We start from the raw sequence: 21,217 nt of genomic DNA on the forward strand, positions 1-21,217 counted from the left end.
CGCTCCCTGCTGAGGCAAACCCCCCTAGAAACACCGAATCACAGAATGGCTTGCGCTGGAAGGGACCTTAAAGATCATCCAATTCCATGCCCCCTGCCATGGGCAGAGGCACCTCTCACTATTTCAGGCTGTTCAAAGCTCCATCCAACCTGGCCTCGAACACCTCCAAGGATGGGGCAGCCACAGCTTCCCTGGGCAACCTGTGACAGTGCCTCACCACTCTCAAATCTCCCCTATTTCAGTTTAAAACCATTCCCCCTCGCCCTGTTCCTGCCGCTCCTGACAAACATCCCCTCTCCCGCTTTCCCTCCTCTCAGTAACCAGATTCTCCCCTCTCCCGGCCGCTGCAGCTGTGCAAATTCGCCCCCCGTGGCGAATGGCAGCCGATGCCACTGGTGGGAGGGAGCCCGGCGCCAGCTCCCGCCGCGCCTGCACCACCGCCCGGCGCCGGAATAAAGGCAGCCCCTCCCAGGGCTCCGCGGGGAAGCTTTGTCCATCCCGCCTCGCATCCCGAGAGGGACACGCCGTGCCCCGGCCACTTGAGTCGGGGGCAGCCCCCGCCCGGCCGCGGCGGAGCGAGCGCCTCCGGTGCGGCCGGTCCCTCCTCGCTCGCCGTAGTGATGCTCCCGGCTTCGCTGCCCTCACCGCCTGCTTCCAAGATGGCGGCCGCGCGGGCGGCTCTTCGCCGCCGAGTTTCTGCAGCCGGTTAGGGACCCCCCCAGCCGCCACCATCACCGCCACCTTAACAAACCCCCCTCCTCTTCTCGCTGCAAGCCTGACGCCGCAGCGGGCCGGACCGGGCCGTGCACTGCGATCCGCTGCCATGCCGGCCTCGCTGCACGCGTGAGAGCCGCCCCCGCGCTGCTGCCCGCCGCTGCCATGGAGGAGCCGCCGCCGCCGGGGAGGTCAGTACCCAGCGCTGCCAAATAGGGAGCCGCGCGCGGAGAGCGGCGCTGCCCGCCTACTGCCAGATTGTGATCGGCGGGGGGGGGCGACGGGGACGGGACAGTACCGACGCCCCTCCTGCCCCCACGGAGGCACCGGGAGCCTCGCGTTACTGCGGGTGCGATTTTAACCTCCCCCCATCCCCTCCGATCCCTTCGTGCTGCAGAAGCTTCGTCGGCTGCTGCTTCAGCGCTTCTATAAAGCGCCCACCCAGCGCGAAAGCGCTTTGATAAGTAATCTCTAGTGGCGGCAGTGGGTAAGGCAGTGTTTTGTGGGCAGTTTGCAATTAAAATCAAATCGTTTCCTTCCCCCTTAGTTGAGCAGAAGGAGCAAAGGGGGGTGTCCCCGAGACCCTGCCTTGCCACTGCCCCGGGGACATCTTTTTGTCGGCAGTGAGGGGGTTGAAAAGCGTGAGGAGAGGAGGGGGAGCAGCTGTCGGAGCCCCCGGGGAAGCTGACGAAGTGTGATCTGCGCTCCTTGGCTTGTGAGCTGCAGCGATAAAACCTTTGCCTGCTAGAAGGGTGTCTCCTGTTTATGGCAGCCGCGATTAAAGCCAGGTAATGAGGTTCTCTTGGCGCACCGATAAACCAAGCAGGATCTTGGAGCATTGATTCTTGCAGTCAGTATTTGTCAGAAGATACGGTTTGGGGGGAACGTAAAGGAGTCTTTCACAAAGAGGGCTAGTGTTATGACGCTTCTAACTTTTTTGCAACTGCTGTTACCTCCTGAATGTGCTGACCTGCAGATTGGCTTTTTGCAAGTCTCCATTTGTGCCCTGCTGAGAGATGGGGATGCAAATTAATTCATGGTTTAGTGTTTCCAGCTGGCTGTAGAAGTGTTGCAAAAATCCAAGTTATTAATTCCCTGACAATTATTTCTCCTTTTAAAATAACATCCTGTTGATGCGCTTCACTTCTCACTAGGAGGCATTCAGGAAACGTTTTTTAAAAACCCTTATGTGATCAATTAGGACTGTAAGGCGGTAGTCAGGCATGTTGTATTCCAGGTGTGCTGTGCAAAAAAGCTTCTTGCTGTCACATTCCTGGCATCATTCTCAGATATTGCAAGCTACTGTTCTGTACTAATGTAGTGCAAGGGAAGTGGTGATGCACTCCAGTTTGGATCAAGGTTATGGAGTTGAAAAATGCCTGTTTTAAGTTTCCGTTAATGTATTTTAATTATTTGGTCTTCTTGTGTCATGAGAATGCCAAAACTAGAAGGTATATAACAGTTAATTAGATTTAACAGAAATATTATGAAATAGAAATCCCAGTAGGGGAACCGGATTCATAACCTTCCAAGTTCCTTTTTACAGTATCTGCAAAGACTAATAGTGCAAGTTAAGCAGAAAATGATTTAAAAGTAAGTTTGTACAACAGCATGACCCTAGACTTGAGCTGTCTTCATGCACAAGAGTAATCTGCAGTGCCTGAATGGAAAACACCCAGGCATTTCCTGTCTAGAGCCATTTCTGACCTCTGCTGGATTCTGCTTATTAAAAAACAGTTTATATGAGTCGGATATGGGTGTGGATAGTGTGGTGGCAACTTTACCCAGCGAATGAAAATTGAATTAGTTATTTCAGTGTGAGCTAGTGGGTGGGAGGGAGATGTCTCAAAATAATTAGGTAACCTTAATTTGTGTAGGGTAATGCGTGCACTCTACTGTGATTCACTTCTGTGTGTACTTTGTGTACCAATTTCACATCTGGTTTGGAACAGAACTGCTTGTCTGATTTTATGCAGTACTTGCTTTCTCTTAAATGTAATACAGGAGTAAAATGTCTGAGGCTTTTTCAAACACGATTAAAGTCGATTTTAATGTTGGAGTTATCATAGGTGTTCGGCCTTGCAAATATAAGGCAAGCATACAATGTGTTTATGGCTTTTTTGAATTATGCAGTTCTTGGTTCTAGATCTTCCAAAGCATGTAATTGAGAATCCCCCTCCAAAAACAAACTGTTTTTCCCAGGTCTTCCTTTCTTTCTTGGAACAAACACTTTGGGGTGGGGGGAGAGGTAAGGCAGCTCTAGACTGAACAGTATTTGGAGAACTTGTGAGCAGATGTTGCTGTTGAAACAGATTGCACTTGGACATTGGTCAGCCTGCTGTGGTTTCGGATAAATGAAAAGATAGCACTAAAAAGTTTTGGGAAGAATTCACATTTAAGTGTCAGTCCTTGTACAAAGCAAATAAAGTTTTCAAGATAAGATGTTTTCACTTAGATAATTTAGAACACTAATTAAAATAGGTACATGTTTGTTGCTTCATGATTATGTCCTACAGGCTTTAAGTTTTCCGAGGCCAATCTTCATCATTTTCAAGAAATTTCTGGCACAAAATCTACTAGAGAGAAAAATGAGGCCTTAAGCGTTCCCATTTCTGGGATGCCAAATTTGGTGGCATTGTAAAGGCATGAAGAGCTGTAGAGCTACTCTCAACTTTTGCCTCCGTTGCTTGTAACCCTCTTTTCTCTTGACATACATCCAGTGGAAGGGGTGAGGGAAGAAGCAAGGCTGTGATTAAAGTGGGACAGAACTGTGAATAACATGGAGACTTCCTCTGTTATTTTTTCTGGGGAAAAATTCTGGGGAATTTTTCAGTGGTCTGTCAGATTTGTTGGCTGTAGGACGACAATGAATTGGTCTGTCAGTCTGCAGCATCTGTTGTTGGGGGGAAGTTTGAGGTCACATCATGAATTGTGCTCAACCTGTTTTTCCGTTTGCCAAACTGTCTGTATAAGTAAGTGTATTAGCAGTGAAAGAGTTTACAATTATTTTACTAACTTAGGATCACAGCTTTAAGTGCATAGAGTTTTACTATGCTTTTTTCGGTTACTTTTTTTTTTTTTTCATGCATTTAAATGAGGTAAGAGGTAATCTCTGTTCTTCATGTATTGCACTTTCTTGTTTACATTTACAAGGTTGGGATGAATGACTGATGGCTTAACCTACACTCAGACACTCATGAAGTGCTAGATGAGATGTCTTTGGCGTTTGTAGCAGCAAGGATTAGTCTGCGTTGTATGACTGCTTGAGTTGTTTTTATGTCTGTTAATTAGTGTTGTCTGTGTCAAGGTTGATTTTACTATTATGTAAGCTAGTGATATTGGCCCTTGTGGAATGCAAACGGTGCTGTAATGAAAAACAGATCTACTGAATTTAAAGGCAAGGATAAGGGATATGCAGTAATTTTTATTTTAGGGAGCAAATTGGGGTTTTTTTAGCTTATATGGAAGCTTCCATGACAACCACATTTCTTAAGTTACATACAAATCGTTCTTTTAAACTGCATCTAAACTAAATGTAGAAGAAATTTTTTTTATACTACCCACTGTTAGTCAAGTAGTATGTTGATCTCTGGACAGAAGATCCTTGTATCTTTGCCTGTATTTCTTTAGCTGTGTGGTTGGATTTGCTGTTGTACATACCACTTGTGTTTGCAGGGCTATTAGTTTCTTTAAGTTTTCTTCTGCTTTCAAGTGTAAACTGTATTGATGCTGTTTATCATGCAATCTATTGATTAAATAATTTTGGAATTTTTAAAAATAACTTGGAAGCTTTTACATGTAAAGAGCTGATAACTGTCCCTTGGCCAACTGCAAACATAAAGACAAACCAGAGTTTTTGCTCTGAACACTTCAGTTTGAGCATTATTGAATTGTCAAATGTTCACACATGTCCAGTCCAAGAACCATGTATGTAAAATCACATCAGCTTGCCATGAACCTCGATCAGCTTTATTCTGGATCCAGACAAGACAGGATGCGACTTTATTGTCCTGAGGAATGTTTCCTGCTGTCATGGGGTTCAAGGAGGACATTCATTCTGTTCCTTCTGTGCCCTGTTAACATTCAGTGGTGATGTCTGTCGTGTGTTGCTTTCTAATGTGGTATACGTGTATGACTTATTCTGCTCTCGACTTATGTGTGCTGCTGGGTTTATTTACTGATGGCTTCTCTGAGATCAGTATTTGTAAAGTTTTTTACCATTATAACCATGAAACATCCATCCAGTAAGTGATAACAAGGCTACAGTTCCATATGCGTGGGTTTTTTCTCAGCTGTGCTGTAGAACTCTCTGTGGACATGTCCATTGAGCATTTGGGATGCTCCAGATAGCACGGAGTACTGCAGCTCCATTGCATTGCCTGGATTTACAAAGGTCATGGACTAGTAGTCCAGCATCCAGTGCTTCCACTAAAAAACATGTTTAGCTTAATGCTTTACCTTCAAAGTTCTTGTAAACTTTGACTTAATCTGAAAGATAAACTGAAACTTTGGGATCAGAATCAGTTGGTGGTAGGATTTTCTTATCTAGGAATCAGCCAAAAGAGTAAAGGTTGTGCACGTGAGAGTTAGGGAAGAATGGCTATTACAGACTTCCTTTTATCCTAGGTCTGTGTCTTTCCCAGTTTATCACTGTTGTGTATGATATAGTTGAGCCTGGCAGCCTAACACATTCTGTCATAGTATCTCTTTTCCTAGTAGTATGTAACTTTTTCTGGTGTGGCTTAAATACATCCAGCTTTGCTAGTATTGATTTTTCATAAGTAGTTCTTAATTAAATATACCTTTTTGGGGGGGAAGAGGAGGAGGTAGCTTGAGGCTTCGGGGTCTGTGAAGGTGCCAAGAACTAACTTGCAGCACTTTTCCATTGGGTTTATACTGTGCTATGTATGTGGCTCAGCCGTGTTTACTTTAGTGATGAAAACATATTTCAGAACTTCTCATTAAAAAAAAAAAAAAAAATCAGTGCTGTTCTTGGAAATTTCAGTGTTAAAAAATATGTTTTTCCCAAAGATGAGTTAGGATATCGTTGTGTAGTTGAGGTTGAAAAAGTAGCACTAAGGATGGAACATGGTGATTGAACACATTATTTTGGTGTTGTGAGGTATTGGAGAAGAGAGGAGAACTGGATATTAGCTGGGCTGTGTGAACCTCTCTTGTCTCCTGTTCCTACAGTTCTGACCTTTGATCCGTTTGCAGCTTCACCTGGTAGGCTTAAATGTGGATACTGGACAAAAACCCTTCAACGTTTTCACACTTTTTTACACATTATAGATCAATGTCAGAACTACTTAGATCTGTTTCTTTCTTGCTGAAATAACACATGGCATAGTTTTAATAAAATAATGTATTTGTGAAGAGGGAGAAAAGAGCTCGTAGCTGAATGTACATACATATTCTGTAAATGCTGTTATGTCATAATACAGACGTGTATGAAAATTTTTATAATAATCCAAGATGGGAAAAATAGTTAACCTTTCTCGGTTTCCAAATTCAGTATTAAAAAAGAACAGGAAATTCCAATTATTATTTTTTTCTGAGATGAGAACATGAAGAACTGCCAAAACTGTTGTAAGAGCTTGATTTTATTTATTTTTTTTATACTTACTGCTAGTTGGTGTAACTTGCGGAAAAGATTGCTTCCTTAGATCATTTAAATAGGTCTCAATAGCTCTAATCACTGCTTGCAATAAGAAGATAGGATGAATACCAATTTGCATTTTCCTTAATTTATTTTTGTCATTTTGAAGTTTATAATATTTTTATAGTCAGTCAAAAGATGCTTCAGCACTTCTCTGCTGTTTGAATAGCCTTTTTTACATTTTTCCATGACTGTCTTGGTTGTAAATATGGTATCAAAGCACTTAGAAGTTTCTGCCCAAGAATATAGAATAATTTTGGGAAAAGTGTCAATGTGTTAGTAATTTGCAAGACTGACTGTGGTAGTTTCCAGATCTTAAGAAACAAGATTTTATTTGAATTTCTATTTTGAAATAAATGTTGTCAGTCAGTACAGTAGTGCTGTAAGGAACTTTGTACTGGGGGAACTGGCTACGATCAGACATGTGCTTGACATCTACTGTAGAAATCAAGCATGTTCGCACTTACTTGATCTTTCTCTTCTAATTAAACAGCTTAATTGAGAGTTACCAAGAGGCAAAAGATGTTGTTAGGATCAAGTAAAGATTAACTGTGTAGCTCTAAGCTTTACATTAGTCTTTTCCCCCAATGACATCTTTTTTACTTGTAGATTTATGCAGGAATAGTGGTTGTTTTATCACAGTGAAGTCTTCCTGCATACCACTGCTGATCCTGCAGCAGAATTGCTTGCCTTATACTTCTCTCAGGCCTGAGCTGATGTGGGATTTATTGTACTTGGTGCTTAACTGTTAGCAAGGCTGTTGTAGTGTATACCCATAGTCTGCAAACAGGTGGTAAGGTGCAGGTCAGGCCTTCATAGCAGCATTGGATGTTTGCATCTGTGCAGCTGTGCTACAGGTTAGTCTTCAAAGATAAACAAGGTGTAAATACTGAGCAAACCATGGCTATACAGGGCTTGTATTACATTTTGACTGTTTACTAATTAAGTTCTAGTGTTTCTGTAATCATTTCTATGGTGACAAGCCCTTGTTTTTAGGTTGTGTAATTTGATCGGCTCTTGGTAGAGATATAGGTGTTACCTTAAGCATCTTCCTGTCCAAGTATTCTGCTTCTATCTTCTCTGGAAGTCAAAAAAAATTGCATTGGTTTTGCAGCTGACCCAGACTAGAGATTGCTGTTTTCATCTCCTAACATCCTCTGTTCTCCCCCTGAACTAGGAATATCTACCATATGAAACTTGCTAGCTTAACATTAAGTGTATTTGGTTGTCTAATCAAAATTAAAGTGTTTGAAATTGGAAAAATCCTGCTAACAAAGACACTCTGGCTAAGCTGGATTGTTTCAGCAGCATCAGTGAAGAATCATGGTACTTTCAGGTATACCTGTTCATCTTGGGAGCTGGCACTGCTGGCAGAGGGTTAGTGGAAAGCAGAAAGAACAGTCATCTTATAAACTGCTTCACCTGCAGCCAGAAGAGAGTGACGGAGGGCACAATTTCACATTACACTCAATGTGTTTGGACAGCAGGTTGCTTTCTTCCCCCAGCCTCTTCCCCAAGAGAAAGATAAACTCCTCCACTGCATTCTTTCTGGGTCTAGCAGTGACCTGTTCGTAGAGTTTTCACTTCAGCCTATTGATCTGATGGGTGACTGATGCACCGAAAAATTAATATGTTTTTTCCCTATCGAGTTGTTGATCAAGTTCTTGTGATTACTGGCTTCTGTGTAGAGAAAGTAGGGAAATGCAATGTGGGGGACAAAAGGTGCACTGGAACAGGGTCCTCTTTTTGTCAGCTTACTGTGATTATAGTCTTGGTAATTTCTGAGGCTCTTTACTTTATCCCTGCAGAAAATTGTGTGAGTAAGCTTCATTACATTTCATACTCGATTTTAAAAGTTTTTTAATATTAATGGGTTTTGTGCTCTTACAAGCTTCTCTGCTGTAAGCTGTTCTAATAAAAACTTAGGTTCTGTAAAACTTGCAGACTTCCTTGCTGAAACATACAAGTGCTTTTTTTTTTCTTTTTATCCGTCAACAGTAAAAGGTGAAATTACTTTTAAGTAAATTCTGCACCTGTCTCTCTGGCCATGTGCCATCTTTTTTCCCCAGAATGGTGGTTGGTCATTCCTAGAATATATAACTATAGAGGCAATTGATCACATATCCTACCTTCCTGCGATTCCTCTGGGAGGAAAAATGTAGTGATGTAGGATGTGTTTTATGATGATAACATGACAAAATATTTTTTACTTTCCTTACATTGCATTATCTTTAGCGTCTCTTCTCATTTAGACTTTCTTCTAATTTTAAGTTGTTTCAATTATTTTTTTTTTCCTAGTCATTTTAGCCTTGACATTGCTGTGTCTTATATGATATTAGCTTTTATGGTTAGAGAAATCGATGAAAGGTTGAATGTGACCCTTATAAATATTTATGTCTTAGCTTTCAGAAGAGATGGGAAATGGATGCATTTAGGTAGGATTAGCCACGTGCTGTAGAAGAGATGAATACCGCAGATGCAAGGTTGATCATAGGAGTAGATTATAGGGCTATAGAAATTGAGTTAGAGAACCGTGCCTGAAAAACAGTCCTGAGAAAGGAAGGGGGTTGACAATCATGCTTCCCTGTACCAGATGAAGGAAGGGTTGCAAGGGCAGTAAGTACTTTAGAGAACAGTGTTTTTATTCTGTGCTACCTCCGTGGCTTTTTTAAAACAGCCCTCATGCCAGAAGAGATGATACTCTGAGGTTCCACTTTTCCACTGTGAGATTACTTACAAACATCTAGATGGTGGGTGGCAAGAGGAAGGGGCTGGACTCTTCTCAGCTGAGCCTAGCGACAGGACAAGGGTCAGTGGGCACAAACTAGAGTACAGGAAGTTCCATCTGAACATGAAGAAAAAATGTCTTTACTGTGAGACTGACAGAGCATTGGAGCAGGCAGCCCAGAGAGGTGGAATTTCCATTTCTGGAGATAATCAAAACCCACCTGGATGGGGTCCTATGCAACTGCTCTAGGTGAACCTACTTTAGCAGGGGGGGTTGGACTAGGTGATCTCCCCAGGTCCCTTCCAACCCTGGCCATTCTGTGATTCTGTGATAGTGTCAGGTGTCCTTCTGCCAGGCTTCATTAAGTTATCCAGATGCTTCTTTCCTAAAGTAATGTCTGCAAGATCCTGGTGAGCTGGAGACGTGGAATACCGGGGCTCTTGTTACTGCTTTGCCTTCCAGCTCAGAATTGCATCCAGTGATTTTTATTCTACTAGTGGGATGTGGCGTGGGCCTGTGTGCTCTTGTTCTCTCTAAAATCTGAGAAGGCGGCAGGTAACAGATACTTCTTCTGATTCCTTGCTCAAAACCATCAGTATTCACATGCCAAGCAGGAATATTTTCTGTGTGCTGTTGGACCAGGAGTACTGCCACATTCTCCAGGACTACACAGATAAAATGAAACCCAGTACTGCCTCACAGAAGTTAGAGCTGCTGATTCCATGGAGGGGTGTGTGTGTGGTGTTTAAGTGGCTTTGTTTTTCAATATTAACAGATGCAAAGATGGTTACCTAAAAATCGTGGTTTCACTTTGCAATACCAGCAGCTGCAGGATGATGCCAATTTGTAATTATGCTCTTATCAGAATGTTGTTTATCTTTGAAATAGAATGGTTGCAATGGCATTTCAGGAGAGCTGCCTTATCTTTAAAAAAGGTTTGATTGTCAATATGTAATGCCTGTGTTTTCTGCTGCCTTAGCTAATTGACAACGTGCTTTACCATGAACAGGCTAATGAAGCCTTGTCTTCCTATGTACTTAAATTAGCAAGCTGAATCCCTGTTAAAGAGCTTACATTTGAAACATAAACACTTTGCCTTTAAAACAAAGGCACCGAGTGTCAAGAACAAGTACTTGGTAATTCGGTGGTGGACCTTGTACACATCTTGCAGTTCTCTTCATGGAAATGGCGGGATGCCATAGGAAGTGTTGAGAAAGAGCCTTACTGATGTGTGAGTGGTGTAATGTCTTTGAAACTGCAGGAAGCTGTTTACAGCAGCAGCCTGTGCAGTGCACAGCTTCTAATTGCAGTGGTGAGTGAGATTATCCTGTCTACTGCATTGTAATTGCCTAACTCAAATTTATTGCTATGTGCTTGCAGTCCAATCACTTGACCTCTACTGCTCTGATTCCCAGCAAGCTTCTAAGCTGTGTGTGGGCTGATAAGCAGTGGCTGAATCTGAGTTAGTTATGTAAGTGCCAAATTCCTGCAAATTCCTGCTTATAAGGACTAAGGGTAGATGATATAAAGGGAAGATTAAAATGTTTCCCTCATACACCTGACAGTTTTTAGCATAACTTCTTATTATTGATTGTTATAAATTTTGAAAGTTGGAATAATGCTTCAGTAAACTGCAAAAAGTTTATAATGGTTACAATTCATATTCTTCAGGGTGACTTTAACCTACTTAATTTTAACGTGTCCTCCTGCAATATTCAGTAGTATTTTCATTTGTTAACTTATTTTTAATGATAAATGACTGTATTTTTTCCAGCAGCCTATGGCCTACATTGACAGCAACAGCTACCAGATTTTTTGCTCCCTGTCCTGCTGCTTCAAATTTCTTGCCTTAGTTTTCCCTCTCTCCTATTTTCATTCTCAGGCCTTTAAAAATCTATAAGATTTATCTCTGTTTTCATGACTGAGCTGAAATGGTAGGTACGTTGCCAACACTTTGACTTACTTAAAAAAAAAAAAAATCCTATTCTTGTCTATATATGGAAATTGAAGAAATTCAATATTCTGTCTTTTCATATTCTGGTTGAAATGCACCCTGGTGTAACAAACAGTGGTTAATTGTTGGAAACTTTCTTGGTTATTAATTTTTTTTGTGCATTTCAGAGCTGTCGTGGTGTCTGGTGTTTTTTTGTGAGGTTTTTTTTTTCGGTTTGGTTTGGTTTTTTATACCATACTGCTCTTGCAAGTTTCCCTGTATCCTGGTTATCCTTATACATTCCTAGGGTAAAATTGATGAGAAGCATTCTGCTCATTAAATTTGAGGCTAGGAGCAGATTGTAAATACACTGACATGAAAACTATGCACTTCCAGTTTTCCTGGTAAGCATTGACTTAAAAGTGTCCTTGGCAAATAGTAACTTTAGTTGTCACACTTGTAGCTTTCACTTTTTGGGTGTACACCTAATTAAGATTAGGATGGTTTTCACTGGCAGTGGGGGAGAGGACCTGCAGTACTTGGTAGCAAATAATAAATTAGTTTTGATTAATGCTTCCCAACTCTGATTGCAACTGTATTTAGGAACAAACAATTCTGTGTAATAACTAATACTGTAATCTGATTTAGGTTTGCCAGCAGTGCATTTTATATGTTTGCAGATTTAATTAGTCTTTGGTTAATTCATAAAAGTAAATAGTGTGCAAAGATGACAAATGCTATTTCAGTGATCTGTTAAAATCATAACTGGTTTTAATATCAGAGGTTTCCTAAGAATGACTGTGTATGTCTGTTGTCCTCTGGATGAGAAAAATTGATACCAGCATGAGTAAGCTGATGTAGTTGCTTTAGTTCAGACCCTGTGTATTTAGTGCATTGTTATACAGTAAGGCTTTCACTCCTAAAAGGTTTTTTTTTGTTAACTGGCATTGATTTGAGCTCGGACTTGAGATACCGTCTTTACACACAAACCCTTGTGAAAAACCCTTATTCACTTGTAAAATATTGAAAAAGGACAAAGTCTTTGAAGCAAAGACGTTAATACTTTTATTGTACAATTCAGCTTCTAAAAAAAAGGTATACCCTTTTAAAAAAGCAGTAGGTATTATATATACTGTTTTAGACAAAGAACCATATATCTTCAAGGAATGCTCATTATTTTTTGGAATATCCGTCCATGTCTGGAGACTTTCTTCATGTTATCTCTTAACTTAAGACAACTACTTCTTACAAGACAACTTAAGCATACCAATTAATTTTGTCTAAGCCTTAAGACAGGTTATCTCTTGACCTAAAACCAGCTACATCTTGCTAGACAACTAAGCATTATACCTGGAGATCGTCTGCATAAGAAAGATATATATGACAAGATAATTAAACATACAAACTAGCTGCAGCAAATCTTATCAATTAATTCTCGCACCCTAAACTGAGCATGCTGAATTTTAAAACTTGAGTTGCAACCTATGCTTTCCTCTCTCTAAGCAGACCAGCCAGTTCCGGTTAGATTACTCCTTAACTGCTAACAAGAGTGGTTCCGTAGAGCAGGCTTGCTCTTTTGTGATGTGACTTCTAGTGCTGCACATTTTGTGATAAATTTGTTGAAAAATGCTGTATTTTTTTAACAAAATAAAAAACAGCTTACTAGATTGCCCAGAAGAAAAATGTCCTGGTGTTAAGTAAATCATACTGGATCCCGCTCTGCAGGTATGTATGCAATTCACACGTGAGATTGGAGGTTGTTTTGAAGACACAGACACAGCAAGAAACAAACAAGGTATTTAAAGATCAGTTCATTCAGCCTAATGAAGGGCTTTGATCATTGTACTCTTAGAAGAGGCTATTCACTTAAAAACAGAAGGAAAACTGTTTTTGCTGGTCTTGTATAATGAGGTAACTTGCCCTAGTTTAAAATTGTCTTGGAATTGAGATAACACAAGTGCCACAGGATGTGCTCTGCCAGGCCCTGCTAGAGAATCGGCACCCCACCCTGTGCCTTGCCAGGCCAGTGAGATCACTGAGAAAAATAGTTCCATAAGCTATGGAACTAATGACTTTGTTTCATGTGGTTTAGTCTCTTGTGGTTGATTTGTCTTTGGCAAAATCAGAAGGGTGTGCTCTGCCTGAATTTTTTTCTGTAGTAGGGTTGTTTGCAAGAGTTCTTGAGACAGAATTTTTCTGTTGTCCAAAAAGATGTAAACTTGTGTTCTGCTTTCCTAGTTCAGTATTTACAGGATCCTTTTCTGTTATTTATCCACCTGTTTTCACAAGATGTGTAGGTACAAATTAAGACTACTTTGTTATATTCGGTCAATAGTACTTAATTGAACCAGATTGATAGAAGATACACAAATAGCATGATTTCCCAAGGCAAGGACACAAAGCTAAAAGTATTGGTGATTCTGTATGGTTGTCATGTCCGAATTCACTGCAGGGCTCTCCTTAGACTGCAGGCTGTGCTGTGGTACCACCTGAGTAGTACCACCTCTGAAATTTTATCTACAATAGTTGGTGAACTTCTGCTTCTTCTCAAAGCTGTAAGGTGAGAAAAATAATTTCACACATTAAATATATCCATGGCTTTGCACAGAATGTAACTGTTCTGCATATTAAGACATTTATTTCTGTCTATGACTAAAGACAAAGGAAGAACAGTATCTGATTTATTCTTTTTTTTAAACCTTACTGCTATTCTGCTGGCTGGCAGTATGCAAGTATATTTCTTCCTGCAAGCAGTCAGTCTTGCTCCACTAGTGCATGAGTGACGTTCCTTGTCTGCCTCAAAAATAGTAGCAAGTAAAATATTGTTTGTGTTTCAAGTGAAATAGATATTGAAGTTATCAGATATTGATGCTTGTCTTGCACTGTCTGATTTAGGCTGAATGTTTCTTTGCCTCCATGTCTTTTATCAGAGTCTAGATGTTGTTATTTGCATGCCTGCTTCAGAAATAAAATGTGAGAGGGTGGCAGCTTTCTTCTTCCCAGTTGTGTGTTAAAGCAAGAAAGTTGTATGCATGGTATCAGTGGGGAGTGGTGGGTATGAGAAGACTGTGCTGTGGGAATGGGTCCCATATTGTGGGAGAAGGTGGAAGCCTTTTGTCACGTTGAGCTCCAGCCTATCCATAGGATTCAGTCAGCTGGGGACTTGTTTGGCCTTGGAGTCCTCTCTCCCTTTCCTTTTTTTCTTTCCCTGTAGTTACACTGAGTAGGTAAACATCAGATGGATATAAAGATATCGTAAGAGAAATTAAAACCTGGTACTGCTGCCATCTACTTTACCCTGGAGCCTGAGCTGATCAAAGGATTTAATTATTTTGTGGGAATTTTTAATGTTGTGAAGAATTCACATGATATGTCATTGGTGGGGCAATGATACAGTTCACAGATTGTCTTGAAATAGTTTAATTTTCTAATATGTCAGTGAACAACATAAAATGTACTGAAGTTCAATTGTTCACAGTAATTTTGTTGCTCTGTGTTGTGTTGCTTGTTCATATGAAAGTGATTCAGCTATTAGTGGTATTGTGCTCAATTGCCACTCTACTGAAGTAATCTTATTTGGAACAGAGCAAGTGTCCAGGAGATAGGAAAGGGTATCTGACATGATTACTGATTTATTGTTTTTGTCATATTTTATTTTTAAAGGATGGACTAATACACGATTGTATGCACACCCCTCGTTGTGGTCATTTTACATTCTGACCCTTTCTTATGAGATGAAGCTGTCACTGGAAGTCGTCTTTCAGCTTGCCCAGAGGTTACATATGGAAACCGATGGCTTTTCTCTTTTTTCCCTCTATGAATTTACAAATAGATCATCCCCAGCATTGGCTTAGTGGGCAATTGTATGTGTGCGAGAAGTGACTCAAAGGGAAGAGCTTATAGGAGTTTTTGGCTGAAGAGGAGATGGCTATTGATCCGGTAGTCTGGACTTTGATTGTCTTGTTCTGCAATGGAATTGTGACTTTGCAAGGGTTAACTCTGTTTTATCTTTGAACAATTTAAATCCATATATTTCAAGAGTTTTAGGAAATTACAAAGACCAGTCAGCATTTTTAAAATAATGAAATGTTTTGTAACACTGTGTGTAATGCTGTTCTACAATGTTTGCTGATACTGCTAGATGTAATGGCAATGAAAGATCCTATGTGGGATTGGAAAGCTGTTGTTCCGGAGGCTGTCCTGGCATAGGTACTAATCCTGCTGAGATACATGCTTTCTCTTGCGTTCAGTTATGCAACATCTAGTGGTTAAACTTACCGTCTGGACTTGGAATTTTAAGAACTTTGATGTATTATCTTTAGTGTTTGTATGAGCTCTGACTTCTTTTCAGGTGTTAGCAGTATCTTTTCCAAAGGGCCAAAGTAATCGAGGCTGATTAAATAGTACTGTAGAGACCTATTATTGTTTTGCTACAAAAAATAAAAGTTTTGTGGTTAAACCTACTTTAATATTAAAATCAGTGGAAAATACATAAAATGCATTCTAGACTCTTACACTAGGTAGAAGTTTTATGAAGGATGGATGGAGAGTCTTTTCAGTGACCTTAGCTGCCTTCATGCTGTGCACAAGTTAGGGGATGGAGAATGGAATAGAAGACCTCTGCTGTTGTCTTTGGTGCTGATTAGGTTGACAGTCTTGCATTATGTCTGTTATTTTTGAACCCTTCTTTATTTCATGCATCTCTTAGTTTAGGCTTGCCACCAGGTTTCTCAGAAACAAATATATTACATATACATGTAATACACTCTGTTCTCCTAGTGACACGCTGGCTATATATCCTCTTTGTTGTATGTTGCTTATACTTTGCTTGATTGGGAAGTTGCCCTTAGGGGTGAGAAAAAACCTTGGGATAAATATACGTGACTGTGGCAGAAAAGCATAAAAAGTAGACTGCAGTTGGGATTTATCAATGGATTAGCTTTGTAAAGAAATTTAACTTGCAATATCTCTTTATCTTTAACATCATGGTTTAACTCTTTCTCCACAGGAAAGAGTGCAAATCAGAAGATGCTACTTGCAAGATATCTGAATCTGACCCTGAGGAATTATCAGATGAAGCAAGTGCTGACACCTTCTATGGAACTTCTCCTCCTAATACACCCCGCCAGATGAAGCGTATGTCAACAAAGCATCAGAAAAATAACGTTGGGAGACCTGCTAGCCGCTCCACTTTGAAAGGTAGAGGTGATGTTTTGTTTTTTTTCCCAAAATGAGCATAATGCCATAATAGTAGCCCTTCATTACATGATGGAGGAGATAGAAGATGGAGCCAGACACTGAGGTGCAGTGAAAGGACAGGAGGCTGCTGTCATAAGTTGCAACAAGGGAAAACTGTTTTGGATATTTGAAGAAAAGTTTTGCTGTAAGAATGGTCAGGCAGTCAACAGTTTGCCAGAGAGGTTGTTGGGTTGTTGAATTTCTGTTTTGGGAGATTTCTAAAACGCTACTGGATAAGATCATAAGCAGGCTAAACTGGTTTTGAAATAAAGCTTGCTTTGAGCAGGAGGTCGGAAAAAATTACTTAGAGAGGTATTTTCCAATCAATTTTTTTCTGCTCTGTAGTAATAGTGTAGTTGCCATTCTGTGCCAGTTTCATGTTCTGAATCACTTCATAGTCTGCTTTATAGAAAAGTGCAGTTTTCAATGATTATTCTTTACTCTTTAGTGTCACTAGAGCATTCAAATTTCAGTCAAAGAATTTCTCCACAATGATCGTGGTGAGGTGCTGCAACAGGTTGCCCAGGGAAGCTGTGGCTGCCCCGTCCGTGGAGATGTTCAAGGCCAGGTTGGTTGAGGCCTTGGGCAGCCTGACTTAGTAGGATGTCCCTGCCCATGGCAGGGGCGTTGGGACTAGGTGATCTTTAAGGTCCTCACCAACCCAAACTATTCTATGGTTCTATGATATTATAGTTACTGTTGTTTACTTCTTTTGATGCTTTAGTCATAAAGACATAATGGGGGAAAAAAACCCGAAGATACTAAATAATAATATCTAATACCAAATACAACATTTTTTGTTAAAATTATGACTTTTAAGATTTTCTTTCATTAATTTTGAGCAGATATACAGTATGGTAATTACTTGTTGAAGAAGATAATTTTTTTAAAAAACATGGTAGCTACATCTTTTCCAGCTGACTTTCCAAGAAAAAAAAAAAAAAAAGAAAAAATGCTGAACTTGTGATGGGTGTGAACCAAATGATTTTAAGACTATATTCAGTATTTTCACAGATAATATGTCCAGGTTTTTTTGTTCTGTGTTGTTTGTTTTTTTAGAAGCCAATACAAAAGTGTGTCGAACAAACGAACAAAGTTATTTGCCATAGTTGTTATAGCCGCTTACCTATTGCTGGTTAATATTTTGGAAGCAATTTTTTAAATTGCTTTACAGGAAACAGGAAATATTATCACAAGATGCCTTTACCTGCAGAGATTATATTTTCAAAGTGAAGTGTGGGAGGGAAGGTTTTGTATGAATAAGGGAATACAGCCTTTTCTTCATTTGCGTAGTGTTGTGGAGTACAAGCTCATAATAAGTGAATGGCCTATGCAAACATCTCCCAAAGCTTTTGGTTCCCTTTACTAGCCTGTGAATAATGTCACTGTGAAGACAGTATTCACCAAAAGACCTATTCCTTAAACTATATTGGAGAGAAATCTCGTTATATTTGTCAGTTAGCTGTGTAGGCATTGGGATTATTAAGCTTCTTTTACTATCTTTTAATTGTGCCTTTTGGCGAAGTTAAACTTTTTAAATGCAATGTTAACCTTATTTAGTTCATGGCTACATAGTAGCTATGTAATAACTTCCTTGCTTTCTGTTATTTTCTTTTTTTCCTTTCTGGTGCTTTAAAGAAAAAGAAAGTTTAGATTCTAAACAGAGAAATTGTGTTACTGAAGAACTGTAATGCATAACATTTCATTATAACCCTTTGATATTGAGCACATTGTTTATCCCTACTGATAGATTTTGGGCAAGGTCTCTTTCCTTTAGCTTGTGAGGGGAATGGTTCTTGCTTCTGGAATAATAGTCTTCGTTGATGTGAGCATATATTTAAAATAACATTTTGGTGGGTTATTTTTTTTTTTTTTTTTTTTGGATGACTTGGCTAGTGTTGTGTAAAATCTTTTCTGGAATGCCCATAGTTCATTTTGGTTAACTGGGTGTGTATATACAATCTCAGAAAATTTATTCTATGCTGTAAGGGAACAAAAGAAACCCACCTCAAACCCATCAACTTTACAGTGGACTAGTTGATTGACCTTGAATGTGTGTACATATGCTGCTATTAAGGTATAATTTCTTTTATTTCAGTAAGAGAATTTATTCAGGGTTTGGTTTGATGTAACTAGTTGGTTTAAAAAGTAAACGGGAAATAAGTTTTCAGACATACATATATATAACACAGATCTAACGTGTCTTTCCTTTATTTAGCCAATTGAAAGAATTTTGAGCATTAGGGGCTCGCTTACTTGCATCTCCAGTGTTTGTTTAATAAGTTTCTTATAACTTGCATTTAGTGTCAGAAGATAAACTGACACGATCTGTTTAAAGCAGTTTCTTGTGTAGCCCAGGACCCATGGGATTCATGTTTTCTAAGCTAAATACTTTTGTCCTAAGGCATAGGTGTGTCTCTTGCCTGTGGTTTTTATTTTTTTTTATTCTGATTCAGAGGGTATGGAATGTCAGTACAGGGATGCTTTCTTACTTGTTGAAGTGTTAGTGTGCCGCTGTCTGCTTTTTAGTATAAAACTTCTGCAACTTCATACTTGAAGGGGAGCCTCCATCTGCCCCACTTTCTTATCCTTGACAAGTCCCTAGAGTTAATTTTGTTGCTTATCTTTTTTTAATTTTAAATGAGCTATTTACGATTTCAGGCTCTACCATGTGCCCCCTCTCAACACCCGGTCCTTGCTTAGTCATGAAACCTACGTGACCCATGTAGCACTAAGAGCAATTGTAACTCAAAGCTTTTTAGTACAGCTGAACTTGTTTAACAAATTAATTTAAGCCTATATTACAGAACTGCAATAAAATTAGTTGTAGGAACTCATACACTTATAACATTGATACTCATTTATTGCAGAATTGTCAGGTATATTTGAACTGTTGGTGCCTGCTGATTTGATAAAATGAGAGGATTTAGAAACAACTTGTAGATTATTGTGCCTGGACTTTTAAGTATGAGGAATATTTCCAATATTAGGACATTTTGGATGTCTAATAATGGATTGTACTTTTAACATACCTTTCTTTCAATGTATTTTGGTGGGATGGGAAATCTGAAGATTAATATTGAAGGATAATTGAATATTGAAGTATATTGAAGGAAAATAACATGTTAAAATATGAACTGAAGGGTTTTGGAAGACCTTCTGGTAGCTAGAGTGTAGGTTCAGAAAGTGATCTTTAAATGTGTGGTTTTGTTTATTTTGTAAGGTCACCAAAATCTTTAATGTCAAAGTGCTGTTAAAAGTTGATCAGTTTCCAATTGCCTCAGAGCCTGGGGCGAGGGGTGTATGTGTGTGTTTCATCTCTGTCAACCTCCTTCATCTTCCTTCTCTCCTGTGCAAAATGTGTCTTTCCACTCCTTGCCTGTCCTAGCTGTTCGAGCTATTCCCTTCTTGTGGCAGTGCCAGCTGTGGGGGGGGGAATTCAATCTGATATGCTCAGCAGGACTTTAATCTTGTGTTCTGCTGGTTAACCTCATGAGTTAGTAACCCCTGAGGGTGAGATACTATTGTCTGACAGTAGTGTTTGAGTAAATAAATGTATTATATCAGGTTGGTGCAAAAATAAGTGTTGTAACCTGTGATGTTTATTTTGGATTAATCTTTTCATTTAACTGTGTTCATTTAGCATACTATTTTTAAAGCGCAAAAAAATTCTGCTGCTTATTTATGCTAATGGTTTTGATTTCATTGTTTATTCTTATATTGCGCTGCCAAATTAAAGATGGAAAAAAGCAAATTTGAGCAGTTTTGTTGTAGGAGTTCAAAAAAGCAGTAGATGTAAAGCAGCATAAACTGCTAGTGGTGTCACCCAAGTGTTCAGCCAGGGGACCATCAACAGCCTGACATTGTTTACAAAAATTTTGTAACAGAAACAAGAGCCTTGAGGGTTGCAGATGTCCTTCTGTGATAGGCAAAACCAATTGTTGAAGAGGACCTGTGCAAAAGAACTCGAGAGGGCGCAAAAGAACTAAATGTTAACCATTCAACAGTTGTTTGGAATTTACACCAAATTGGAAAATCAAAAAATCTCGACAAATGGGTACAGCATGAGCTGAACAAAAAGAAAAACTGGTGAGTGGAATCATCCACTATAACTTCTTGAAGCCTGGTGAAACCATCAGAGGTGAAATACTGCCAGGAAATGGACCAAATGCAACGTTTACATCCAACATTGGTCAAATGTAAAGGACCAGTTCCAACGCCCAACCTCATGTCTTGCTAATGACTCTGCAGAAGCTGCGTGAACTGGGCTATGAAACTCTGCCTCCACCAGCTTACTCACGAGACCTCTCTTTCAGTGATTACCACATTTTCAAGCATCTCACCTTCCTGCAAGAGAAGGTTTTCTACAACCAAGCAGCAGCTCAAACCACGTTGGAATAATTCATCAGTTTCAGGACTCCAGAAATCTATGCTCCAGAATAATGTTTCTTGTTGGCAAAAATGGTTCTTATGATTCTAATGGTTCTTATTGTGATTTAAAACTCTTATTCTAAACTGAGATATCCTGCATTAAAGTTGATGATTAAAAATGGCAATTATTTTTGCACCAACCTAATAAAATCAATGATAGTGAATTCCATACCAAGTTTCTTAGAATCACTGGTACGTTTCTGTTTCGTGGAAGAAAACTGTCTGAGTTAGATGCTTGTTGTTTGCTGTTGTACTTAATAGCTATTCAGAGAAAGGTGTATGAATACCTTAAATTAAAGTAGTATAAGAGGTATTAATAAAGCCCTTGTTTGCAAGAAACAGTTTCTGTGATGACTTTGTGATTCTTCTTTCTTCCTCATATCCTTCAGAATAGAATTTCCTTATTTCCCCCCCGCCCCCTTCCCCGCCCCCCCCCGGAGTTAAGTGCTGATGTACACATTGTGACCTGCCCCAATGGTACACAACTGTGGCAAGGGTTAAGTTACATTTGTTA

The 21,217-nt window shown here is 39.7% G+C and overlaps 1 protein-coding gene across 6 annotated transcripts in view; it reads left to right on the top strand.

The window, feature by feature from the left end:
- Positions 1-640: 640 nt before the first annotated feature.
- MAP3K4 (mitogen-activated protein kinase kinase kinase 4) overlaps positions 641-21,217 on the top strand; it is a 74,889-nt gene continuing 54,312 nt past the window's right edge. For 4 of the 6 annotated variants that reach the window (XM_054064205.1, XM_054064206.1, XM_054064207.1 and 1 more), the window contains exons 1-2: positions 661-905; positions 16,043-16,233. In XM_054064205.1, coding sequence (XP_053920180.1) covers positions 880-905; positions 16,043-16,233 — 217 coding nt within the window. In that variant the 5' untranslated portion in view covers positions 661-879. Of the gene's footprint in view, positions 906-1,249; positions 1,503-16,042; positions 16,234-21,217 lie in introns of those variants that run through there. The other 2 variants (XM_054064208.1, XM_054064204.1) reach the window with 2 other exon arrangements.

This window comes from Cuculus canorus, chromosome 3 (assembly GCF_017976375.1).
Source record: "Cuculus canorus isolate bCucCan1 chromosome 3, bCucCan1.pri, whole genome shotgun sequence".
Taxonomy (NCBI): Eukaryota; Metazoa; Chordata; class Aves; order Cuculiformes; family Cuculidae; genus Cuculus; species Cuculus canorus.